At 38.6% G+C, this 27,500-nt stretch overlaps 2 protein-coding genes across 2 annotated transcripts in view; one reads left to right on the forward strand and one right to left on the reverse strand.

Annotated features, from left to right (window-relative positions):
* LOC119593054 (ER degradation-enhancing alpha-mannosidase-like protein 2) overlaps nucleotides 1-12,010 on the forward strand; it is a 12,471-nt gene extending 461 nt beyond the window's left edge. The window contains exons 2-11 of the mRNA XM_037941959.1: nucleotides 2,314-2,424; nucleotides 2,560-2,745; nucleotides 5,017-5,120; nucleotides 5,985-6,124; nucleotides 6,846-6,957; nucleotides 7,517-7,735; nucleotides 8,051-8,142; nucleotides 8,370-8,534; nucleotides 8,934-9,123; nucleotides 10,403-12,010. Of these exons, the coding sequence (XP_037797887.1) occupies nucleotides 2,314-2,424; nucleotides 2,560-2,745; nucleotides 5,017-5,120; nucleotides 5,985-6,124; nucleotides 6,846-6,957; nucleotides 7,517-7,735; nucleotides 8,051-8,142; nucleotides 8,370-8,534; nucleotides 8,934-9,123; nucleotides 10,403-11,340 (2,257 nt within the window). The 3' untranslated portion in view covers nucleotides 11,341-12,010. The remainder of the gene's footprint in view (nucleotides 1-2,313; nucleotides 2,425-2,559; nucleotides 2,746-5,016; nucleotides 5,121-5,984; nucleotides 6,125-6,845; nucleotides 6,958-7,516; nucleotides 7,736-8,050; nucleotides 8,143-8,369; nucleotides 8,535-8,933; nucleotides 9,124-10,402) is intronic.
* Nucleotides 12,011-14,680: 2,670 nt separating this feature from the next.
* LOC119593061 (programmed cell death protein 4-like) overlaps nucleotides 14,681-27,500 on the reverse strand; it is a 13,213-nt gene continuing 393 nt past the window's right edge. The window contains exons 1-8 of the mRNA XM_037941970.1: nucleotides 27,411-27,500; nucleotides 18,477-18,646; nucleotides 18,007-18,226; nucleotides 17,534-17,673; nucleotides 17,094-17,327; nucleotides 16,795-16,926; nucleotides 16,428-16,555; nucleotides 14,681-16,069 (exon numbers count right to left, since the gene is read on the reverse strand). The exon at nucleotides 27,411-27,500 is cut by the window's right edge and continues 393 nt beyond it. Of these exons, the coding sequence (XP_037797898.1) occupies nucleotides 16,006-16,069; nucleotides 16,428-16,555; nucleotides 16,795-16,926; nucleotides 17,094-17,327; nucleotides 17,534-17,673; nucleotides 18,007-18,226; nucleotides 18,477-18,646; nucleotides 27,411-27,500 (1,178 nt within the window). The 3' untranslated portion in view covers nucleotides 14,681-16,005. The remainder of the gene's footprint in view (nucleotides 16,070-16,427; nucleotides 16,556-16,794; nucleotides 16,927-17,093; nucleotides 17,328-17,533; nucleotides 17,674-18,006; nucleotides 18,227-18,476; nucleotides 18,647-27,410) is intronic.

Here is a 27,500-nt window from a genome sequence, read left to right on the forward strand (position 1 = left end):
TAAAATTTTGCATTTAAGGAACAGAATGGCCTAAATTAAGATATTTTTCATCTATGGTATTACCTTTGCAAGTTGATAATAGGAAAGTCTTATAATGGGTAATAAATATACATTTGATATACACTTACAGGAAAATGTAAAGGCATTATCATAAAAAATGGAAAAATTAAACTCACTGATATTTGAAATAATCTTTGCAACCAAAGAATAACAGCAGAAATGAAGAAAATAGGATGCGACTAATGATGTGTGGAGAATAATTCTATGGCAATTGGATGGGTGTCTGGAGGCAGAACCCCTGATAGGGAAATACTATATCAGATGGGGTCTGGGGATGAAGCCCCTGGATTAGGAATATATTTGGTTCATATAGTGATGGATTTCCTAAGAGTGGCTGGAGAAATATAGACTGAGGTCACTTTGTAAACAATGACCAGTATTTTCATTTATATCATTTGTGATGGAAAATAATGAGATTCATGCTTCTTATAGTGTGAATAATTTAAACAAAAGGAATAATAATTGCAAGTTAAATTGTAAAATATTTTTTTTGACATGGAGTTGTGAACTGCATCCATATTGTAAAGAAGTACCATGATCTTGGAGCAGGTAGGAAGATCCTGTAATTATTTACATGAATTAACTTTATGAATTGGATAATTATTCAGAAAGGTATGTGCTGCCATCACCTACAACTGCATTACTGTTACTGTTCTGCCTTACTAGCCTATACATGGTGAAGCTTTGCTGGCCTTTGCTAAAGAGTGCAGAGGCTGTGGTGATCAGTGAGGGGTCATTGGCTATGTTAGTAACTAGCTGTAGCAGTGGTATTGTCTACAATAGCAAGGGAATGCATGAAATATATTTGAAAAAACTACAGGAAAAGCATAAAGAAAACTGTTAGCTATGATGACTTTTGCAGATATTATGAAATTTAGACTTTTATGGTTTATAAGTTTCATATGAAAAATCAAATGGCACACTATCAAAGACTTCCACCATGTATATTCTGGCAAAATAGATTATGGACTGATTCTTATTACTAGTGGTGTAATAAGGTGTGAAGAATTGTTGGCCTTTGTACTATTTACATGGTGCTAAGCCTGTATGCGAACTTCACCTCGATTGCCTGCCAAGCCACTGGGTGGCCAAGCCAGCTCAAGTCAGTGCCGGGTAAATAGAGATGGTGACTCGATAAAAACACCGGGCGGAAGGCAATGGCAAACCACCGCTCTAAATTGCTAAGAAGATATCATGGAAGCCCATGATCGTCAAGGCCGCGGTGGCCGAATGGTTAGAGCGTCGGACTCAAGATTGTCACGACGGCAATCAGAGTTCGAGGGTTCGAGTCACCGAGCGCTGCGTTGTTCCCTTGGGCAAGGAACTTCACCTTAATTGCCTACCTAGCCACTGGGTGGCCAAGCCAGCCCAAGTCAAGTGCTGTCCCAAGCCCGGATAAATAGAGAGAATGATTACCTAAAAGGTACCACCGGCACTCTCCGTGGAAAGGAACTGGGGACCCTACCACGTACTCACTCCAAGAGCATCACAACATGAAAACTACAATTAAGTATCATGCTGTGACCACGGCGGCTCAGACATGAACCTACCGGTAAAAGAAGAAGAAGCCTGTATGCATGTCTAAAATTGTAATTAAGACTTGTGCTCTTTTCCTTGGTAGGAATGAGGTACTGAAAGAAGAAACCTGTAGTACTAGTGTGAGTTACTGCAATGTGTAATATAACTTACAATGGCTGATATTTTACTAAAGAGGTACACATAATAAAAAGCATAAATATATGTAAGTTATGTTCAGCTGTGATGATATGGTGTAGTAGAAAAAACTTCCAGCAGGAATTTCTACTAAAGATTATTTTACAAAAAAACACATTTGTTCTTGATATCCAGCTTTTGGTTGGTAATTTTCTTTCATGATACATGTTCTGTATCTAGGGTCTTGGTTATATTATTCATGACAGATGTGCTCACTTTTATGTATTATTCTGTAATTTTTTATGTAGTAATAGAATGGGTAAATCTTAGATGTAAAGGTATGAATGAAACTGTATTTTAGTATTCTAGAAATGTTAAGTCTAAGAAATCACTTTCCTTATTTTCGAAATTTAGTTGGACAGATAAATGCATGCAAAGTGTACATATCTGTCTTTTCAAACTGCTGTTAACTCACTGTGGTAATTTTAACTACGATATGCAGTAAACATTATGTTTTCTGTTTTTGAATTTTTTTTATTAGTGATGTAGTTCTAGATTTTCTCATGGACAGCATAATATGAAAGTTTATCTTTTTTCCAGGGAAGAGGTGCGTGGCATGTTTTATCATGCTTATGATGGGTACATGAAGTATGCCTATCCATATGATGAGCTACGACCACTATCCTGTGATGGGCATGACACCTGGGGCAGGTAATTCCTTAATTGGTAAAAGTTGACTTAAAATCAATTGAATATAAATTAAAAATATTGTGTTGGAAAGGTTTTTGTCAGATTAGTAAATAATCTGCCATTTAAGTTTCATCAATTGTTAAATCTGTCTTCCAGTTACTCCCTCACCCTCATCGATGCCCTAGACACTCTAGCAGTGATGGGGAACAAGACAGAATTCCAGAGGGTTGCCCATCTCATCACACAGAAGGCCAACTTTGATGTTGACATTAATGTTTCTGTCTTTGAAACAAACATTAGGATTGTAGGTGGTCTGCTCAGTGCTCATCTCATGTCAAGAAAGTGAGTAGCATTTGCTTTAGTGGAAGTTGTACATTTATGGAATTATTTATTTTCTTATTATTATTCCAACTTGTTTATTGAAATAATGACACTTATTTGAACAGATACTTTAGGCTCTTACTTATGTATATATATACACATATATATATATATATACATATATAGATACATATACATATACCATATACCATATACATATATATACATATATATACATATATATATATATATATATAATATATATAATAATATATATATAATATTATATATATATATATATAGTATATATATATATATATATATATAATATATATATATATATATATATATATATATATATATATATATATATATATATATATTATATATATATGATATATTATATATATATTTATATATTTTATATATTTTATATATATTATATATATATATATATTTATTATATATATATATTGTATATATATATATATATATATATATATATATATATATATATATATATTATATATATATTATATATATATATATATATATATATATATGATGAATGAATTTATGTAGGAAAGGTAAAAATGAAAATTAATAACCACAATGTTGTTGATGTGTTTTGATTAAATTTCATCAAAATGACATAACCAAGAAACAAACTGTATACAGTATAACCCATAGTCTCTGTGGAAATGTTCTCTTTAGTATTGCTTTGTATAATGCCTCTGCACATAGATGGCATCCCTTAGTAGACCATGTGACCTCACCTGATTTCACCTTTCCTTGAGTTTGGGGAATTTTATTTTATTATTATTTTTTTTACTAATGCTATCAATATTGATGCTGTTTTATTTATTTTAGACATTATGATTATTATTATTATTCTTTTAACGGTAGGTTCATGTCTGAGCCGCCGTGGTCACAGCATGATACTTAATTGTAGCTCTCATGTTGTAATGCTCTTGGAGTGAGTACGTGGTAGGGTCCCCAGTTCCTTTCCACGGAGAGTGCCGGTGTTACCTTTTTAGGTAATCATTCTCTCTATTTTATCCGGGCTTGGGACCAGCACTGACTTTGGGCTGGTTTGGACACCCAGTGGCTTAGGTAGGCAATCGAGGTGAAGTTCCTTGCCCGAGGGAACAACGCGCCGGCCGGTGACTTGAACCCTCGAACACAGATTGCCGTCGTGGCAGTCTTAAGTCCGACGCTCTAACCATTCGGCCACCGCGGCCTTGGCGATCATGGGCTTCCATGATTTTTCTTGGCAATTTAGAGCGGTGGTTTGCCATTGCCTTCCGCCCGGTGTTTTTATCGAGTCACCATCTCTATTTACCCGGCACTGACTTGGGCTATGATTATTATAGTGTCATTGAAATTAGTAACAGCAGTATTAGATGCCAGAATACAATATCAAAAATCAAGGAAAAGAGTAGACATGTGAGACAGATAGTACTTGTAATTGGCTCATTGGTGACTTAGTACTTGTGGAGCCACCTATGTGTAATTGCAATTAATATATTAAACTCACATTGGGTATGGCATAAGTACATGCCATTCCTGGTGGCTTCAGGTTAATTTGTCAAGAGCTGATGATTTTCCTCATGCCAACAGTTTTGTCCAGTATAGTGTAGCTCTACAGTGCATTAAGTGCAACAGAGTTTACAATGGGGAAACAAGACATAGACACTAACTGCATAACTGTTAACCATGTTATTACAGGTAGATGAATTTGGATACTACCCAATTAGAAATGAGGAAAAGTTATTCATGGAGGATTGATAAAAAAGGAAAAAGATAATAATGATAGTAATGGAAGCTGTATACATTATGATGAAAGACATGAGCACTGCCTCAGGCTGCTTAAAATTTTTCAAGTTTATGACAATATCAGTCATGGTGGGTAATGAATAATAGTTCATGGAAGTCAGGTGAATCCTCAGGTCTGACTAATATATATGCTTTATATTATTCTTGCTTGTGTATAGCATTATGATAAGATTTCAAGACAGTATATTAGTTACATGCAGTGCAATTCCATTGTAAATACCTTTGGAAAGGTAATTATTTCTTTATACCTCTTCTGTACATTTTTTCTGGTCATCAGCATTATTAATTTCAATATTATCAAATTAATTATTGTTAACAGAAGGGGTATGAACTTGCAAATTTCTTTGCTTGCTATTCACTAAATGTTTTTGTATATTTTTGTGTGTTTATGTACATGAATTTACAGATATATTTGTGCTTCCAAGTACATGTTTTGATAATTTCATTATCTTGCAGGATGGGTGTTGATGTAGAACCAGGATGGCCATGTAAAGGACCACTTTTAAGAATGGCCAAAGATATGGCAGACAGACTTTTACCAGCTTTTGACACTCCTACAGGTAAGATGCACTGTACTGTAGACAAAGCTATTATTTGATATATGTGATACAGAATTATTTATGTTTAATTTTAATGTGTTAGACTTATCAGAGTGAATGATACTATAAATATGATTTCATAAAGGGAAAGTTAGTCAAGTATGTGTGTTCCTTTATAATAACATTTCATAAACAACTTGAATTGTTTAAGGTACTGCATGTGCTTTAGACAAGATGTATGATTTCTTTTATCCCATAGATTCATGTTAAAAATTACTTTTACTTTGAATGTCTTTCCTTGTAATATGAATATTCAGATTAGGCATTTTAATTATCAAAGAAAGTATAGGTAACAGTTTGTTTAGACTTTTGGTAACTGTCAAAGGTTCTAATTATTATCAAAATAGGAGAAGGTGTGGCTCGTTATGGATGACTTAGAATTTAGTTTCTGAATATTTTATCTACACAACCTGGTCATATGACTGTAGTAAAGGTGCTGTCATGTTGATTTTGTTCTAAGCAAATCTTTTGAGTTCCCAAAATTGCTAGGAATATAGCAATGGTGTAAGAGCTATATCTGTACACTAGAAATTAGCAGAAATGTCTTGTAATTTCTTGTTCATTTTTGATGGAAAAATGGTTTATACTTCTATACTAGAGTTAGTTTATAATGCAAGTGATCATGTTTGAGTGCCTCTTGCAGTCTGTAAATTTAATCATAGTCCATACAACATCCTTCAACCTTTTTCTTAGAGGTAGTACAAAGAACAATTCTTTTGTTGTCTTGTCTTGATTCTGTGCATCATATTTAGTGCAGTTTGAATTTGTTCAGTAACTTTTAATTGGTTTTGGTTTTGGATATTTCACTATTTATCTGATCTGCAGGAATGCCTTATGGAACAGTTAACTTGAAAGATGGAGTGCCAGAGGGAGAAACCACCGTAACATGTACAGCTGGGGTTGGGACATACATTGTAGAATTTGGCACCTTGTCCAGACTTACTGGTGATCCTGTGTATGAAGAGGTAATATTTGTATTATATGTTTACAAGTTTATATTTTATTTTTGTTTTTATAGAATTTTGTACTTGTATGATGTAGAAAGAGGAGCAAATGTTAATCTTTATTGTTCAATCTCTGTGTTCTTTTCTGGCAACTAAGCTCTGCCTGCCAAACAAGATGAGAAGATTTGTAATTGGCCATAGTTTTTATAAATTTTAGATTAAATATGACATAAATTTAAGATCATTTTCAGAATGAAAATTGCTGTATGCAGTTGACGTTTTTACATCTGTTTCAGTTTTGCAGTTTCAGCATAAAATGTTCCACAACTGATGCAGTATCTCATAAATGACAAAATTCATTAGTGTACATTAGGTGACAGGATAAAAAATATTCTTTTTAAATGAATATTTGTTCTAATACTTCAAACTCTATTATGCACAAAGGTATTGAGACAAATGCATATGTTGGAAAAGAGAGTTATTATGGTGAAGAAATTTTATTACAAAATATGAATGTGCTTGTATTTACTCATAAGCTAGATCTGTTTTGATGTTTAAGAATGATATCAGCAGATTCTGGAGAACTCTGCAGCTTCGCATCTACTAACAATTTGACACATTTATATTGTTGGATTTTTAAATCATCATACTAGTTTCTAATACTGCCATGTATTCATTGACACCCTTGTGGTTAAAATTTATACTAGTAATTAAACTGAGATACATTTAAAATGATTTACAGGTGGCTTTGCGTGCAATACATGCTGTGTGGGATCATAGGTCTGCAATTGACCTTTTGGGTAACCATGTAGATGTCTCAACAGGAAGATGGACAGCACAGGATTCTGGGATAGGTGTGGTTTTATTGCTTGTTTTTCACGTAGAGTACATTTGTTATTTTTAAAAGTTTCCTTTAGGAGTGAGGTAGCCATTATTTTAGTTTCCTTTTTTTCTCCTTTTTTCACATTTTCTTTTATTTATTGAAAACATTGCATGACAGTATTATGAAAGATGGTAAAGTAAATAAGATGATTCTTGTGTTATTGAAATGAAAATAATTTTGGAATTATAATATAGATTTCCATCTGTTACTATAGTAAAACAGTTGGAAATCATGAATACTATATGTTTCTGTAATCAGCTTCATCTATGAAGAGTAGTATATAGCAAATCTGTAAACAAAAATGACACTGCACATAGACAGATTTATTAGGTAAAGTTTCAGATATGCATTTCTATTATCATTATTCAACACAAATAACATATTTTAATTGTTCTTTAGTGATTGATAAATTTAAATAAAATGGAGGCAAATAATGTAAATAACATAATGAAAATACCTGTATGTTTGTCTAATATTTTCGTACTTATTACACTAGAAATTAAGTAAGTGCTGTGATAACCACCTTCCAGGAGCTGGCATAGATTCTTACTTCGAGTATCTTGTGAAAGGAGCAACTCTTCTTCAAAGGCCAGAACTAATGGCGATATTTAACCAAGCAAGAATTGCAGCAGATAAGCATCTACGCCATGACGACTGGTATTTGTGGGCCACAATGACAAAAGGGCATGTGACAATGGCAGTTTTTCAGTCTCTTGAAGCTTATTGGCCAGGAGTCCTGACTCTAGTGGGTAAGGAAGGCTTTGGTTTCAGTTGTGTACAAGTTTGTGGATTTTTTCCTCTTCTCTCTTCTTTCTCTCTGCTTCCTCCTTTTTCCATCCATAACTTTGTTTCTTTTTTTCTCACTTTCTGTTTTTTCCTTACAAACACTATATTTATCCTTCTTAATCTTTCTGCTTCATCTCCATCCATGTACCTTGAGTTTTCTTTATATATGTAATTATTTAATACAATACTACCAGTGGTAATTATTTATTTTTATTTGTTTTTATTATTATTTATCTTTTTCTAAAGATAATATAAAGATAAACATGAACATTTTGCAGGTGATGTAAATTCAGCCCTCAAGATTGTGTTTAACTACCATCAAGTCTGGAAGCAATTTGGGTTTACTCCAGAATTCTACAACATTCCAAGGGTGAGAGTTTGATATAGAAAAGTTCTTAGAAGTGGGAATAGAATGGTTTAGTTTAAATGGAAATTATGGAAAAGAGGAATGGAGAGATTGGTATTTTAATGAAATAATATTTGCAAAGTAATATAAGGCATAAATGTTTATATACCCTTAGTATGAACCACATTATGACACTGTTTACAAGTGTAGCCTATACTAAAAAATAATCAGTTGTAACAATAATATTCCAGGCTGAAGCATCAGTCAACCGTGAAGGTTATCCACTGCGACCAGAGCTAGTGGAGTCACTGATGTATTTGTATAGAGCTACAAAGGATGAAACAGTTCTTCAGATGGGTGCTGATCTTGTGGCAAGCATTCAGCATACAGCCCGTACTGAATGTGGTTATGCTACGGTAAGATAACCTCTGAGAAATATGAGAATATATGGAAAATGCACAAACATCAGGTTTGCCATTGTTGTTGACTGCAGAATTTTGATAGAGTGGGTTCAAAGTTATCAATTATAACATTCAGTAATAGTCCCGGAAGTTGATATACATTGCATTTTTAGCTAGGCTTCTCTGAGGTGTATATAAATGACAGAAGTAATTTAGATATAGCACAAAGTTACCATACCAGAGTATGTAGCACCAAACCCACAGTGGTCCTGTCAGTCCCTACTTTGATATATGACTTTGCTTCTGTACCTGTTCTTGTTACCTTTTTAGTATAAATAAGTTTGAAAAATAGATTCAAGCATTTATATGCATATGTAGATATATATAAACCAGGATTTTCCATGCTCGTTCCAGGTAAAAAATGTAAACGACCACACTTTGGAGAATCGTATGGAAAGCTTCTTCCTTGCTGAAACAACAAAATACTTGTACCTGTTATTTGACACTGAAAACTGGATCCACAACACAGGAGAGAAAGGTCAAGTGCACAGAGTTGGGGAAAGAGAATGTATTGTTGAAGGTGGAGGTTATATTTTCAACACAGGTAAGATTAAGATAAAGTAGACTAAATATAAATGTATATGATATACCTATTTTTATCATTAGAAAATGTCTGTTCATGTAGTTATGTTGTAAGATATGGGATCCGTGACATTTTATTAACTTTGAATTATGTTTTCAGGTCACAAAATAAAAAGATTCAATCTAGAGTTTCAGGTCAATACGTTTCTTATATAAAGTTGAATATAGTTAAGCAGTGTCATTTAATATCTTGTTGCAAAGATAGGAACACCTTAATAGAGAGAGTGATTTTAACTAACTTCACTGACTCATTGTTAGAAAGCATTTTATTACTTTTTAAATGTTTTTTTTTATTTGACTTTAAGTAAAGTAATTTCCACTGATGTATTAAAGATAATTTAGGAGGTACACTGAAATGGTTATAACACGTATGATGTGCCTTTTGATTATATGTGAATATATGTCAAATACTCAAAAAGTTCAAAAATTATTTTCTTGATATTTTAATGAAATTTTTTTTACATGTAACTGTTTTTATTTTCTGTTTAACATGTAATTCTTTTAAGTAATAACAGTCTCATTTCACCCATGGCATATGGGTGCTTTTGCAGCATGCACATAGACTAAAATTTAGGCATTAGGATAACTTGAGTGATGACCCTCCTGGTTGTGTGTCTTGTAGGCCCAGGCCCACATTAACACTCATATGCAGTATTGATACTTCTTGCCACCTCTTTGCTGTAGTATTAGCTCTTATTCCACATATGGTGTTTTTCCATTTTCCATGGGCTATATTTGTCATATTGTCACTTATATTATTATTATTTTTTCTTTCTTTCTTTCTTTTTATAATATTCAGTTTTCCATAATACCATGTTCTGCAGGAATAGGTTACTGCACATGGAAAATAATGTCCTCACTAAAGCTGGTAGCTCTGGTCTACAGATGGTACATTCCACCCTTGTTTACTAGTGTAAATAATGCAAGAAGCCCATCTTAAAAGCTGACTGAATCTAATCTCCCTCCAAGAGCTTTGTGCACTCACAATTACCTACCACTCGGCAACTGTATCTCATTGCAACACATCCCTCTTACCCTGTCCTTAGCCAAATATTTCTGTGATGACATTCCCAGATTTTTTCTTGATGTAATATCCACATCACTCAGATCCAATTGGCTAACACTGTTATAATTTTTTTTACTCACTTTGAAGTCCTATAATGTTTTGGGAACTACTTTAAAATGTACTTATTACTTTTTCTTGATGATGTTTTCATGCAGTTTGCCTTCTCTCTGCACAGAGGCTCATCCAGTTGACCCGGGTGCTCTTGCTTGCTGTTTCACAAAAGATGATGATTGGTCCCTCTCTGTAGCAGACCAAGTTGCATTGATTTTGGACCCTGCTGCACCTTGGAAGAAACATGTTGGGCATAAGATGAAACCCCCAAGGAATGTGAAAAATGAAGAGGAATGCAGTGGAAAGGAGAAGAGTAAAGACTTAAAGAAAGAAGAATCACAACCAGAGTCAGAGAGTGAATTAGAAACTGTTCTTATGGTGAAGGAATCCACCCCCATTAAGGATATTCAGGATGACAATGAGTCACCTGAGACTGATGCTGAAGGCTCTGGCTCAGCTGTTGAAGTAGAAGTTGACATTGAGAAGATTCCAGTAGACAAAAAATCTGTTGTTGATGCAATGAAAAAGGCTTTCAATAAAGAAGAGAATGAGGAAATGGCTGATGATATTGTGCATGTTAATGTAGAGAGCGAGAAAAATGGTAGCCATAATGTCAAGGTGAAGGAAAGTGATTTGAGTCACGAAGAAGAGGTCAAAGAAGAGGAATTACCACAGGAGGAAGGAATAATAGAAGATACAGAAAAACCCAAAACAATAAAAAAAGAAGGTGGGCCTAGATTTTCATCTTTGAGTGAAACTGTTGAAAGAGGTCTTGGAGGCAACACATCAGGTATGGAAGCTGCAGAAATAACCCCAAGTGTATCAAGTTCAAAATACACTACCAATTCAGGTACACCTCGTATTGTGCCAGAACCAAGTGAACCAAATATAGAACACTCCATAAAGAAAATATTCATTCTAGAGGATCTCAGAGAGCGTTTAATCACTGATCTTAATGAATATAGAAACTTTACACTATCCAGTAGTTATTCCCTCTTATCCTGTGAGCATCCTCCTTTCATAAACATGATTAATATAAAGGGGCAAATGTTTAATCCATAATTATATTTTCATCAATATGGATATCTATTTATTTAATGATAGTTAAGACAATGAAAACTATTATAAATTTTTTGTTATTCAGTATATGATTGTACAGCTTATTCCAAGAACCTTTCTTATGATTATTACAAGTACTTGAAAACTCCTACAAGTAAAGGTGAGAGAATAAATTTAATTTCTTAAAATTTTTGACAGATAACACTGCTCCGAGGAAACCAGTAATGTTGCTTTATTTTTTATAGTTTCAAGAGGGAAACATGTGGTGTAATTATGTGAATGTTAAGGTTAATGAAATTAAAAGTGGATATGGGAGGAAATGGAACTACAGATTTTTTTTTTTTTTTTTTTTTTTTTTTTTTTTTTTTTTTTTTTTTTCAGTGGATAAGAAATTTTGAATGTTCTGATGTTTTTTTTTTGAATGAGTAAAGTTTAACTTTTAGTGTATTTATGAATAAATAAACTTTCTTTTTTAGATATCATGAAAGTATATTGAAAGCAGTGATCATGTGAAGGAATCCACTGACATGTATCTTGCTCAAACTTTGTACTCACTCTCTCTCATCTTTTGTCTCTCTCTCATCTTTTGCTCTCTTGCTCCATCTTTTGTTCTCTCTCTCCATCTCTCTTGCTCTCACTCTCTCCATCTTTTGCTCTCTCTCTCCACCTTTCGCTTGCGCTCTCTCCACACCTTTTACACACACACACACACACACACACACACACACACACACACACACACACACACACACACACACACACACACACACACACACACACACACACACACACACACACACACACACACACACACACACACACACACTCTCTCTCTCTCTCTCTCTCTCTCTCTCTCTCTCTCTCTCTCTCTCTCTCTCTCTCTCTCTCTCTCTCTCTCTCTGAAAAAGTGTTTATGATAAAAAGCACCATAAAGTTTATTTTTGTATTTGTATCTTTTTTATTTTGTGCATTTGCTGCTGGGCATCCCAATATTCCTCTTTTCCCAAGATACATTTGTTTATCTTTGCTGTATGATTTTGCTTTGCTGCTGTTATTATTTTTCAGGGTTTTGTACCTGGAGAAATGTTGAACTAAGCATTAAATATATGTTAACAGATTAAAATTTTTATTTATTTATTAAAACTACCAGCCTGTTTTATTTTTCCCTTCTCATAGTGTTTCTATATACATATTCTACAATTATTAAAAGTAGTTACAGAAAAAAACATTTGTTTATAGTAAATAGTTGGCTGTCTATTCAGAAGCTGATTGGCTTTTTAACTACTGGAGGAAACTGGCAGTAGCTTGGATAAATTTCCTCAGAAGATTCTTGAAAAGAGGATATTGAAGAGGTTTTAAGACAACCTGCTAGAAGGAATTGTAAAAGCCTGAAAACATCTGAAAAATAATTTCAATTTAAGTCTCAGTAAAATAATGGATGGCAGTAATTAGATTTTAGGTGGCAGGAATTTGGAAGAATTAATCTGATTAGTGCACACATAATCTCATCCTGTGGTGTACAATAATCCTGTAAAAATTATTTCTGCTTTATTTTCCTGACCATTGATATTAAGGGTAGAATGTGGAGAGTAAGATTAATAATAACTAAAACTGTAATATCAAAAGCTCTGGATTGCGCCTGGATGCTCCCCAGCCTGAATTGTTGCCTGTACTCCATGTATTAAAAAGGTTTGATGATGTGGCAGTGTGTAAATGGTAGTGATTAGTTTCAAAGATGACTTATATATTAGAAATTGGTTCTATGAGATTTTTTGATCTCTTACTTGCTAAGCTACTACAATCTTTATTCAGTGAACCATACTACATAATTTGATGTATTGCATTTCTTCAAGGAAATGCAATACATCAAATTCCTGGGAAGATATTGTGGTTCCATATGAAATTACTGCACTACAGATTGGATAACTGGAGTATCTGCAATGTTGAACTTTAAATGTGCTAGACATCAAAGGTCATATAGCACTATGGTACAGTATTGTGGCAAAAAGGGTAAAAGTGAGTAAATGATTAGGATACGTGGACAGAACAAGGGGATGAAGAAAAGGAAAAGGAAAGGAGAAGAAAAGACCATGCAAAATTAGTTGAGGTGAGGGCTGAGGACCAAGGTAGGGGTGATCCCCCACATTGGGCCTCAGTCCCCATCTTCCAAGTCCCCCACAAAACAAGAGGAAGGGATTGGAGGGGAGAGCACATTATAGTCTTCTCTTATTCACAAATGAAGAGTGAAAGGAAAAGAGCAAATAAACTTGAAGAAATTTTGAACAAATAAATCTTCACATGAATGGTAACTAATGAATGCTTATTTTTCTTGTTTAACCAGTCCATGGTTCTAATGAAAATCAAACCACTTTAGCTTATATTCTAAACACCCCCAAATGAGCAAGCCTGTTGCTCAACTGCTAAATCAACAAGCAGATACTTAGTGGTTTGTATTTGACTCTTGAAGCAATTGTTTAAGCCCAATCCACATCCGTGTCCATTGGATTTTGCCTGTTTACTTGGCAGAGGCTGTGTTATTTTTGTGCATGTGGGTATGCTAGTGTTTGGTAGGGTTGTTTATCTATACTAGGCAGCAGATGATCAAATTATTGGGCAAAGAGCCTTTCTGGTGATTTTTCTCATCACGGGCACTCCTGCAATTAAGCAAATGCTTATCAAGCAGGGTTTGATTGTATGGATGGGGTTTATCTTCAGTTCCAGTCCTTTCTTTAACAAGGCCGTGTCCTACTTAGGAAAGTCATTACTTCTTTCTGAAATTCTTGGCTTCTATTGAAAAATTAGGTAGAATGCCTTCTCCAAAAGTGAATAGGAACCAGTATATGTGGTTGTGTAAAAATTATATATTATATATATATATATATATATATATATATATATATATATATATATTATATATGCTTATGCAATTCATATACTTGGAAAGTGAAGATCCAATTATTTTGCAATTTTTATTTGGGTTTTTATTTTTACAATTTTTTTTGTACTTTTTCTTGTGCAATTATAAACTCACTGATTCCCAAGATAATTGTATTACCTTGTCCCAAACAGATGCATACGGATATAAAATAATGTGTATATATATATGAAATGACAAACTATCAGTTCTCAAGATAGAAAAAACTATAATACAATTCACATTAATGATCAGCCTACGGCAAAGATAACATTTAAAGATGGGAATTGTAAAGTAGTAGTAGTAGTAGTAGTAGTAGTAGTAGTAGTAATGAATTACAATAATATTCCAGTAAAAATAATGATACTACTGCAAACAATTGTAATAATACTTCAAAAGTATTTCTTATTCCAACTCACCGTTTCTATAAAAAAAAAAAAAAAAAAAAAATTACATAAAAAAATATATGTAATAACAAATATAAATACACATGTATTCACATTATGCATCTACTTTGACACATCACCAATCCTCTTCTCTGGTCCCAGGCCCCTCTCGTGGGATGGCCAGAGATTTTTTTTCTTTTTTTTGTTATTTTGTATTTTGTATTGTATTTTTTTCCCCTTACAGTTCTTGAAAACTAAATTAATCTTGTACTTCCAACTCTTGCTCAACTCGGCAAGTTTATCCTTTTTAAATCATACATTAAAAAGAAATTCATTCAATAACCACAAAACATTACAAGTTTTCTCCCTATACTCTTTACAATAGAAAAAATAGTATTCACAAGTGAGCAACGAATCATTCACTATATGCAACAAGTATATGCATGATTGATACACAGGTACAGCTTGGTAGGGAACAATAAAGCTCAGGATGTACCAACGTGGTGCTGGACATCGTGGTACAACTTCGAAGACGCATTCACAGCAAAACCTTTAACACTTTCTTCAACAATGCTCTTATTGTATTACAGTTCCTGCCAATAGTGAATCATGACCACGTTGGTGAGAGACTGATGGGAGCAAGCTGATCTCCATTCCCCTGATGACATGCACTTCAAGGATAGTGTACTATTCTTTCTATTCTAAAACATCCCACGTCCCCTTCCAATTCCCACTTTTCTTTGATGTGAAAGGGTGATGTCTGAATGTTTAGAATTCAGATGGGTCATTTGCCCATGAAACACATGATCAGTGCCTTCATCTAGGAGAAATGGTAAAAAGCATAAGGTGCAGGGTATCATGAAGCAATATACTACCTGACTACAGTAGAAGCAGAGTCTCCAGCTGTTTCAATAAAGGATTGAGTTCCAGTACTCAATTAGAAATCAAAACAAATAACATACATACAAGACTCAAAATGGTCATACTATTCCTTTGGACCATATATGTATGAAAGTATCTGAAAATTACCAAGGCAAGGTAACATAGTATCAAACAACATGGAAACTCGGTTCACACAGCAAGAATCATGAAATGCAAAAATGAGTCCTATATTTTTCTCTTGTAATATAGGCCTTATCTAACCACCTGATGAACCTTGCAAAGATGCCACATGGAATTCAGTAATACATTGTCATACTTCACACTGACATTTCCTCAGAGTGCATATAAAATAAAAGCCCTATTAAGTTTCATCACATAATTTCACTGGGTTCTGTAAAACAAGATAATTCCTGTTGATCATGGCTTCCATATGGAACTCAACATAAGCACTAAATTCCATGGTGGCATCCTAGGTGGCCAAACTGATTAGAAGTAGGCATCATCCTTCACGCGACCACCATCTCCCTCGGAGACAAAACGCTTTCGGCCCCTGGAGTTGAGATGGAAAAATCAATGTTTAGTTCTAAAGCCAACATAATAAGTGCGTTGCATATCAGAAAAATGTAGCTTGCAGATATACAATATTAACTGCCCATTATTATCCTCAGAATTATATGTATACAGATATAAACACACAACAGGCAAAGGGAGGGAGGGAGGGAGAGGGAGAGGGAGAGGGAGAGGGAGAGGGAGAGAGAGAGAGAGAGAGAGAGAGAGAGAGAGAGAGAGAGAGAGAGAGAGAGAAGAGAGAGGGAGAGAGAGAGAGGGAGAGAGAGAGAGAGAGAGAGAGAGAGAGAGAGAGAGAGAGAGAGGAGGGGGGGGGGGGGGGGGAGGCATCCTGCTCTTACCTGACAGGTAGTTTTTTAACAACATCGTCAGCAACAACTTTTGATGCTTGACACCGCATAACAAATCTCTCTAATACAGTGTATGCAGGAGGGACATCTACACATATCTGTGGCATATCTTCATACACCTGAAAGGATACAAGAAATAAGTAATGGTCCTAACCAACGACTTCACAGGCTAAAAAAGAACATTATTTTCTACATTTGGAAGAGGAGTAAAGAACAGTGAAAGACTGAAAAGGACAAGTTTAAGGCTTAAATCATGAATCACAGTAAAATGTGAAATTCAACGTACTGGAAGACTCCTCTGAACTGTATTTTCTTTTTCATTTAACAATGTTAATAAAATGATAAACCTCAAACTTACTCTCAGAAATCCTGCCTTCATTTGAGAGGGTGTAATGATGATTGCTCTGTGCAGGGAACCCAAAAGCTCACACATCATTGCGGATGTACGGTCATCCATTTTTTCTATGGTCATGATAATTGCCTCGTACACCTGTGCACGTAAAAAAAAATTAAAAACGTGAATCTTGTATGAGGTAAGGGTAAACCCACAAAATCATTTTAGATAATCTGTCATGGGAATCTATCATTCCACTCATTGATTATTTTATGGCAAATTTTTTTCCAGCAATTTGTAAGACCAAAAAAATAAGAACTTACCAATTCATGGTGGAAATGAGGAACCTCCAATTCTAACAAACATCTAGTAGCTTCTGCAATATCAGCAGAGGAAAGGTACTCCTGTAGCAGAAGAACCATTTTTTTAACCAGGTACTTAACAGGGCGGGTACCACCACCCACTCCCCAAACATTGTCCAGCCTTACCAGGCCGTGTCTCATAGACAATAAACTTTCTGATCTTGCTAACGCCGTCACTGCGTGTTCGTTATCGACCTGTTGGAAAAGGAGTGCAAATATTATGAATCAATAAAAGAAAACCTCTAGCATTATTCTGATTCTTTTCAACAGTTACTCTCATTATATAGCAATACAGAAGCAGATCAAGAGAGTTGATCTCCTCTACAAACAAAATCCAGTAATATCAACTTTCAGTCATTTCTGCACAGTAAGAAAAAAAAACTATATGGTACACATCTTACCTTCCCTTTATAACCCTGAAGGAACTTTGGAGGTATGCAATCATCAGCAATTGATCTTGCAATAAAGTTTCCTAAGATGGTAGGAGCATCCGGGGTGTCCAGCACCAAGTCGCTCAAATTTTTTATAAGCATATCATAACCTGTACGTGAAGAAAATTGCCAGTAAGTCTCTATATTTTTTGACAGGCAACCAAGAAATACTTTAATAATAATTAACTTTCAATGGCATAGAATCATGTCCAAACATAATGAAGGATGAAAAGCAAGAAGGGACAAAAGGGGAGAGGGAGAAGGAAAGAGGGAAAGAGAGAGGGAGAGGGAGAAGTGGTAGAGAGAAAGGGAGAGGGATGGAGAAGTGGGGGGTGGGGGTGGGGAGGGAGGGAGAGGGAGAAGGAGAGAGGGAAGGAGAGAGAGAGAGAGGGGGAGAGAGAGAGAGCAGGAACAGAAGAAAAAGCAGAAGGAAACCCTGTTACCTTTGGCATAATGTGGCTCATAGAGCATGTGTCCATAAAGATCCGCCAGGAGGACACTCGTCATCTCCCTGTGCGAAGGCTTGTGGTCCATTGCTAACTCCACCGCCGTCACAAGCACTAGATGAGCCCGCATAGATAAGTTCAATTCTTCAAGGGACAAGTAAGTCTCGTGGGTATCTCCGTGGTCATAATACTCTGCTACCAGGGAGGATATCTGCTTCTGTTGGCCAAGTGATGAACGGTTAGCGCAAGTGTGAAAAGAAGCTACATGCAGGTGTTGCACTTTCCATCTTCCTTTTACCTTCCTTAACTCTTTTACAAATATTCAAATCTCTAAATCTTACAGTAATGAGCAATTCAGTGTAAGAGCACAGTTCCAAAAAAATAAAACTATTTAAAAGGACTTAGACTGCACGTCATCTGCCTCAACACAGTTCAGAATCCAACATCATTCCTCTGAAACTCTGTACCTGTATCTCCTCATCCGAACGGTCAACATGGATGACTTTCATCTTAATTTCCTTATTCTCGGGATTAGTCTCATCATAGTTGGGATCGTTGGTATCAATGGCCCCATCGAGCTCTTCCTCAGCCAGTTCCGAGCCCAGGGCACCCCAGGTTCCCTTACCGCCTGCACCTCCTGTAAAAGATATTGTGTTAAGAAATCTATAGACTATTTAGTTATCATATTAACATAAAAGTTACATTAATGAATTCCTACACAGAAAAAAAAGCATAATCCAGGTAGAATATATAATGATCATTTCTTTCTTAAGTGCTCCTAGGCTGTCAAAAATAAAGAACATCTTTTCACTTGTCAAGAGAAATTTACTGTATTCCAGTGGGAAAATATTGTAAAACAAATAAACAAGCAAAACCATTAATCAATACCCTGAAGGGAGTTAATTATGTTTATTCCAATATCAATACATGCCCATGAAATATAACAAACAAATAAAATTGAGGGCACGGCTATCAACCACCCAATACACAGGTTTGAATCCATCCTTATGTGAATCGAGTTTTTAGTTTCATTTTCAAGTGGAGGAATCTGTATTTGTTGCGCAGGACAACCGTGATAAATAAATCATAAGTATGCTGATCCCAAACCCGCTCTCTCCCCTAGCCGGCAAAGACAAGATGACAGCTAAAGATATAGAAGAGAAAGAAAATATTTCAGGAACAAGGAAAGAATAGAAAGGAAGAAAAACAGGAAGTAACGAAATGTGATGCATTCTGTGAGGAAAAAAATGCAAATCGAGTACCAGCAAGCAAGAGGTGTGTCTGGTAAAGTTCCCCCTACAAGGAACGGGAAGGACGAGGAGGAATTGGGAGAGCTTATTAAAACCGAGAAAATAAGCATGGCCAGAGTAATGAGAGAGAGAGAAGCACACAAGCAAAAGAAAGAGAGGACATAAAGAAGGAGAAGTGGGGGCTACAGAAGAGGAGGCGGGGTTTTGGAGTCGAGACCGGGGGTTAAGGGGTACGCGCGGGGGGAGGGGGAGAGGGGGAGGGAGCTCGGCCGGGAGAAGCACTGGCAAGAGGCCAGATCATCAAAAGCGTTCGTTTTCTTTCGTTCGGCTTAACAGGTCGACTTTACTACGCCGATACGTTTCTTTTCGCTGGCGTTAGGTTCTCCTCAAGCTTCTGCACCCTTTAATAACTGTCGCCAGACCCTAGGGCTTACACATGCGTCTATTATCCATCCCGCCGCAGAGAGCACAACATCCGCTTTAGGAAACGAACGCGCGAATTAAGGCGGTGGTGCCACACTGACCGTTCCGACATACGTGCCGCGTCTCCCACATCAGACAGGTGTCCGCTGCCAAGGTCACACAAAATTCACGGCAGAAAACAAAAACACAAACCATCCTTACTGTATAGACTTGTCGAAAAATAAAACCTATAAAACTACGTAATTAATGGCACCACTTCTTTCCCTCGGCGCTTACGTTTTGAGGCGGCATAGCAACAGCAGCAACTCCAGGCGACTGTTCATACTTACAGTGCATGAAAGCCGAACGATCTTTACTTACGTTTTCGTTTGCACTCTCATGTTTGTTCCTTTACTTTTACTTTACCTTATTTTTGAATAAAAATATTTTACGACTTAGTATATATACTAAGCGTTGAGATGTGAATATATAGACGCACACAAACCCGCTCATAAGTAAATAAACAAAACAACAATCTTGTGCAACTGCAAAACGGAACTTCTTTTTTACGACCAAAATCTATCGAACACATGCGTGAGTGGGCGAATGCAAAGGCTACTCGCGTCTTCACGGAATGCACACGTGTCTATCTATCTATGAATGGCACACGAATGGCGCTGTGTAAGTGCTGTTGGAAATGGGTAAATGGGTAATGGGTATTTAGCCTGTTTTCGGGATCACCACCATCTCGCTTACGTAAACATCCAATGTACTTTTAAGGAGTGGCGCCTTTAAGTAAGGCAGCCTGACATATACCAGCAGCAAAGACCTGGTGCCTCCTCTGCCTCTCCCTTTCAACTCGGACTCAGGAGGTTGAGAGGGACGGCTGACGGAGGGAGGGGGAAGCGAGGGGCTGGAGGAAAATGAGGAAGAGGGGAAATGAGGGGGATAGAAACAAAAGGAGGGGAAAAGGAAGAGGAGGAAAATGAGGAGGGGGGAGGCGAAGAAAATGCGGAAGATGGGAGAAGAGAAAAAAAAAAAAAAAAATAAAAAGGGAAGAGGAAAATAAAGAATGTCAGACGATTATGGGAGGAGGGCAATTGGAAAGAGGAAGAATAAATGAGGAAAATGGGAAATAATATATGGGAATCACAGACGGTAGAACGAGGGAAAGAATGAAAGAAAAAGGGAAGGGGTAGGATTAGGAAGAAAGTGTAGAGAAGGAACGTAAATGGGTAGTTGGGGGCGTACGGGAGGGAGTGGGAGTAAGTGAGAGAAAGAGAATGAGAGAGATAGTGGGGGGGGGGGACGTGGTAGCGAGCGTGCACGTAACAAGGCGCTGCTTACTACGTCTCTTCTGAGTATAAGGCGGCCCCTAATCCAACGGTTCGAGAGCGCGTCATGAGTGAGCCTGTACAAGGTCAGGTTTACTACGACAGTGTGTCGACGATCAACTCCCGCTATACTAAACACAGCTCCCCACGGCTGCCACGCAATTTTCCTAACCCTCCTAATAACCTTCCGTCGCCCCCTGCCGGATGCGATGGAGAAAATCCAATGTGATGTGTAGTTAAATGCGAAACGCCGATATACGAAGTTAACGGAAACGTTCGCATCCTACAGACGTGTTTAATGCCACGCCCCCTGGAGTATGTCCGCGCGCGGGCCTAACATCTACGCAGTTCTCTGCCTCCCTTCCCACGTGGTCCCACGTGCGGCGTTCCAGCTGCTGTTTTGACTCCCCTGCGCGTTGCTTCCCCTATTACGTGTATGACACACCCTTTTACTAAATTATCTAATTCGGTAAAAACAAGACCATCTGATATAATGAGATCTTTGGATAGTGGAGGCAAGAGGAGGAAAGTAGTGCGTGCATGTAACAAGAGAAGGGAAAAGGAAAGAAGAGAAACGGGGGAGGGGGGAGTGATGAGAAGATAAAATCTAATGCTTTTGCCTTCATACTTATACTCATTTCTACTGGAACTTAAATAAATCCTACTCCCCCTCCCTTTCTCTCCGTCTTTCTTTCCGTCACGAGAAACGCACAACTTTCAAGATGCTGCAAACAATGGTAAGAAAAATCATCTCCATGCAAGTTGATTACGGAGGTGCGGCTTCAGCGTCTACTTCCCCCCAGTGTTGCCGTCAGAGGGATGTTGGTCGTCATATTAATGTCCCGACTTTCCTTCAAACCTTCGATCTACAGGCCTGTACCCCGGTACAAACCACCTAGACATTTTTTTTCCCCCAGTACGTGATTTACATAATATGTACTGTTCCCACAACGCTCTTCCAAGGGACTTGTTTACGTCTCTGGTTTTCCATGTAATTAAGACCAAGAGGATATGGGAGTAATCAAACCCTGACGCGAGCTCTGCACTAATGTCACGGGAGAACAATGGAGCCAAGTGTGGAATGCTAATGGTGCAAAGCGGATGGAACGTGTACTTGAAAGTAAAGGGAGTGCATAAGGTGTATTTATTTTCAGTAGCATGAGGAGTCGGAGTCTTGGTTGCCACGCAGAAGGTGAGAAGTGTAAAAGGTTGGCTGGCAAGGACAGTCAACAGTGTGCCAGCCACGCGCCCAACTGACCACAACATATTCGACATGTACTATTTCTGCCTCCTGCGAATATTTGATAACAGTTGCCAACACCATGGCAAGGCCAGAAGCCAAAACCGAACAGAGTCAAATTTCCCAGCCAGGGAGAAAAAATGTTGCATATGAAAGCTTTGGTTACATTATGTCAACAAATAAAGTGCAGGGCTTGCACTGGCCCACAAGTGTGCGTGTGTTCACCATGCCCGTCGCACCTTGAGGCCAACTTGTCACGTACACAGGGGCCCCGCTATGCCATACCCACTAGGGCGAGGCGTGGCGCTGTTGGTACCCGCAAATAAACCAAAACACCGGCTCGCCATGTGCAACGAGATAACGCGTGTGAGGACGGACACGCACGCCCACAAGTGTGCCTCTGTATCATTCTACTCTACTGAAGGCAGACCTCGCGTTTAAGCGCCTTCACAAACTAGCACACACTGGCACACTTGTATCATATGTACACCTGTAAATCCCTAGGAGGCCCACATCACCCTCAGCCAATATCAACATAGTTAATTATATAAATTTGACGTTCTTATAACGCACTTCCTATAAACTCTAAGGATGACCATACAGTAATAATGATGCTAAAAAGGGGATTTCTACACAATAAATACACGTACTTCTGGGCAGAGATAACGTAGACCTTGTTTAAATGGCGAAGCATTTGATAGCCGGAATAGTTTGCCACCATATGAAACAAGGAACTCTTATCTACTCGATACCTTAGTCGTTATCTTATCGCAACGAGCAAACAAGTAAAACTACCAGCTAGTAACAGTTTGACGCAAGGTAGCTTGCAGTATCATTGCTCAGCTAAATAATGTCAATGTATGACATGACCGCCTACGTTACCTGAAAGCCTTCCATACATTTTACTGCCAACTCAAAACTTTCCATATAAAGATTCCTGTTGATACATTTTAACATGGAGGAAGATACATGAAGGTAATTAGTGGTTGATTCGCCTCTTCAGATACTCTCTCCACGCCGGTAAAGTCGTCAGTGAACATCCCTCTTTATTCTTAAGCAAACAAGAGCTCTTGCCTCAGCTCCTCAAGACGTCCGCACACGAGTGTCCTCTCGGTCCTTGCCAAGTTGAACATTCCTACCCGAAAACCTTCACAGGAAGGACGATACGACTTGCTATCTATCGTAGTGGGAAGTAATGGAAAAGAAAAAGAAAAAGGAAAAGGAAAAAAGATATAAATGCGACGCAATAAACGAGAGCCAAAATGACTTCCGCCGTGGCTGCTCGAGATGAAGCAACCCGCGAAGAAGGAATGATCGGCCACATGCTCGGGCGGGAGGCGTCGAAAGCGCTTTTAAAGTAGTACGAGGGGGTCACGGAGACGAGTGGCGGGCCCTCGCCCCGCGCCGCCCGCAGTACAATGGAGGGAGGAAGAGAACGAGATGACGAAGGGGAGGGGAAAAGAGGAGGAAGATAGAAATAAAAGGATGATGAACATGAACAGCACGGAGAAGAGATTAAGAATAGCTTACGTAGACCTAAAGACCTTGGACTGTGCATTCCTCGACTGCAGGCGCATGCCCACACTTGTATCAAATTCAAACGTTACAAACTCTTGACACCTTACATGTGCTAATACAACGTTCCATAATTGACGTGAATATATCACCAAATTACAACGGGACTGCTCTAACGTGCCGTCCAAACATTTTCATGACAAATACGGTTTGGTTGACAAGGGCACAATTCTTGTATACCGCAATAATAAAACGGGACTATGACTGCCAGACACCTTAAAAGTGCCCCAAATAAGTGCTGAATAATAGTGAACTCCCCTTTCTTGCATATGTAGGAAGAAAAAAAAAGTCAACTAAGGCCTGGTACCTTTAAAGCGTTGAGGGGCTTCCCCGTTTTGGGAGTCAGCGCCATTTAAACTTTTCCATTATGAATTATATTTCTAATGTCAAGAAAGCGAAAATTGGGTTTTGAACTCGCGTCCGAAAAAACCTCATGGCCACGAGCGAGCCAGACTGGGGCAAGAGACTCCACCAAAGACTGCGCCTACCAAGGCGTGCCACACCACTAGCACCCTGCAATCACTGCCTTCAACCCAAAATAACCTTAGCAACAACTAGCCAAGAATGCCACTATTCATCCCCCGTGGATCTCTCTTCACCCAGCGACACTCGCAATCTCATTCATGCGCCTGCGACTGCCGCCGCCGCCGCCGCCATCATAACTTCTGACCTCCACTCCTCCCGGTTACAACGACCTGTACGTACGCTCACCGCCTTTCTCTCCCTCAGTTTCAACGACCTCTTCCAGGCTGCCTCGTCCTCCTCCCAAGTCAAAGCCCTCTCACTTTCTCTCCCTGGCTCCCCGCGCGCGTACGGGAACACACGTACATACACATACATACATACACACACACACACACACACACACACATGCACACGAGCTCGTGTACACATACACAAGCGCGCATTCTATGACACAACCATGACACTTGGGAAATGTTGGAAATTATTGTGTACACACCTTAGGGTCAATGTCCTATACCAATGCTTGCAATTTTGATCCGTGCGCCGTTCCAGCATAAGGGTCGAACCCACAAAATATCTACACCTGCTATATCATTTGCAAGGATTCTGAACAGCGGTGCCGTGGGGAAGCACTTACCACGAAATAATCGCGTTCACATATACATACATACATACACAAACACACTACAACCATCGCAATGACGGGACGGTGCGCGCACGCACTAGTAATTGTGTCAGGTTGCTTCTCGCTGCAGCCACGCCTCTTATACCTGCCTGCCTGTCTGTGCCGCCTGGTCTTCCTTTACCTGCTGACACCATCACCGCGGGAACTTTCGAGAAGCGACGCAGAAGCACCCAAGAAACCTCGTGTTGCTTCGAAGCCCTCCGAGCAGCAATGGTCTACGTGTGCATGGTTACGCGCTGGTCTCCTATACGAGTGCAACTTCAAGCTTACTCGATCCTCCCTTTAAAGGTCCACAAGAACTAACACAATCTCGGCAAACGCACGAAGAGTATAATGGCAATTATCAAACTATCATTTTCATTACTATTACTATTCCTACTACTATTGCGAAGTCTATAAGTTATTCAAGTTGCAAGTTGGTGTGCTATTCAACAGCTTGACAATCACCATTAACATTAGTATACGGATAAATCTAACCGACATACATGTTGAATGCACAAAATCCCTATAAAATAAAATTCATGAACAGGGAAAATGCACACAAAATACTCCATGCACTAACAATATTCTCTGTCCGGCATCAAAGACCGCACAAGAGAAAAATGGACGCTGATAAAACCCGCAACCTCCTCTCCCGGCATAAAATGCATAATAATATAACTGCTTATGCAACAGCGCGCGAGTACCTTGTCTTAGAATAAACCTGCATGGACATGTCGGTCCGTGTGGATCTTCGTGTTACATAAAAAAAAATTCGATGTGCATGTGCTCTATGGCTTGTTCGATTGCTAATAGACGACTGGCGTGTAGTGTTCGAATACGTGCACAGCTGTCAAAAGAAAAGTGGGATTTCCCAATGACGAAGTATGCAGGTGCATGTCGCCGCGTTTATCAGCCAAAAACAGTGCTTATGCAGGAAAGCACGACTGAATGAGAGTCAAATTGTGTGTGAGAGAGAAAGCGAGAGAGAGAGAGAGATAGAGAGATAGAGAGAGAGAGAGAGAGAGAGAGAGAGAGAGAGAGAGAGAGAGAGAGAGAGAGAGAGAGAGAGAGGAGAGAGAAGAGAAGAGAGAGAGAGAGAGAGAGGAGAGAGGAGAGAAGAGAAAGAGAAGAGAGAGAGAGAAAGAGAGAGAGAGGAGAAGAGAGAGAGAGAGAGAGAGAGAGAGAGGAGAAGAGAGAGAGAGAGAGAGAGAGAGAGAGAGAGAGAAAGAGAGAGAGAAAAAGAGAGAGAAGAGAGAGAGAGAGAGAGAAAGAGAGAGAAAAGAGAGAAGAGAAGAGAGAGAGAGAGGAAAGAGAGAGGAGAGGAGAAAGAGACAGAGAAAGAGGAAGAGAGAATGGGAAAGAGAGAAAGAGAGAGAGAGAGAAGGAGAGAGAGAGAGGAAGAGAGGAAGAGAAAGAAGAGAGAAGGAGAGAGAGAGAGGAGAGAAGAGAGAGAAGAGAGAGAGAGAGAGAGAGAGAGAGAGAGAGAGAGAGAGAGAGAGAGAGAGAAGCATGAACTGTCATGAACAGGTGAAACTGTCATTGTGATTACGTAACACTGTATTCGAGTGTTTGTGGGTGCAAGGTATCGGTGATCGATGGTTTGTGTGTGCATGGTAACAGTGATCAATTGTTAGTGAGTGAATGGTATCATGATCGTGGGTTTAAATGCATGGTATCAGTGAGCGAGTTGGGGAATGATTGAGTATGTGGATGAGAAAGCTAAGCATGCGAGGGTGCTTTTCGCTGCACGTAACTGCAAACATCCTTAAATCTATGCATTTGTGGGCCTAAATCCAGCAAATGCATAACTGCCTCCCTAAGCGTTTCCGCAATGCATCAACTTACGCAGTGTATGGGAGGAAGGGGCAGGGGGAGGGTAGAGGAGGAAGAAGGGAAAAGGGAGCGATAGGATGAGGGGAGTAGAGCGAATGAGAGAAAGGTGCTGGGGAAGCATAATAAAGAGGGAGAGGGGGAGTGTCACGCGGGCAGAGAGAGAGAGAGGTGTCACGGAAAGAAATTCTAAATGTACACAACATGATAGGGAGAGAGAGGGAGAGGAAGACAGGGAGAGAAGATATGCCGTGTCTGCGAAAAGGAAAGATCTGTCGAGTGTCACGAGTCATGAGCAAGGATTAGTGAGGAGTCATGAGTTGCGTACGTGATGGTCGCGATGTAAATATTTGGGTTCCGCTCAACCTGGCAACAGGCCTAGCCACTCATCACTTAACCGCTATTACTACACAACAGAGCGACCATACACAAACAAATCAAGACATACCCACTGTTGTATAACATTATCAAGCACTTAGTTTGGGATAGTTACGCTAACCAAATCAAACATGATCACGGACTCCATTAGTCTCTTCTGCGCATATTGCACGCCCTCAAAATGCCAAGAGCTGACAGCCCTCCCAGAGGAGCTCTGCTGTCCTGCCAATCCGCTAAGCCAACAAAGAGCGCCTACTTACCCTTCTTGGGCAGGCCTCGCCCGAATCCGTTCCTCGACTTGCGGGAATTCTTGAGGGCCCGCAGCGGAGCCACCACCTGGGAGTCCGAGT

Source organism: Penaeus monodon, chromosome 3 (assembly GCF_015228065.2).
Source record: "Penaeus monodon isolate SGIC_2016 chromosome 3, NSTDA_Pmon_1, whole genome shotgun sequence".
NCBI classification, from domain to species: domain Eukaryota; kingdom Metazoa; phylum Arthropoda; class Malacostraca; order Decapoda; family Penaeidae; genus Penaeus; species Penaeus monodon.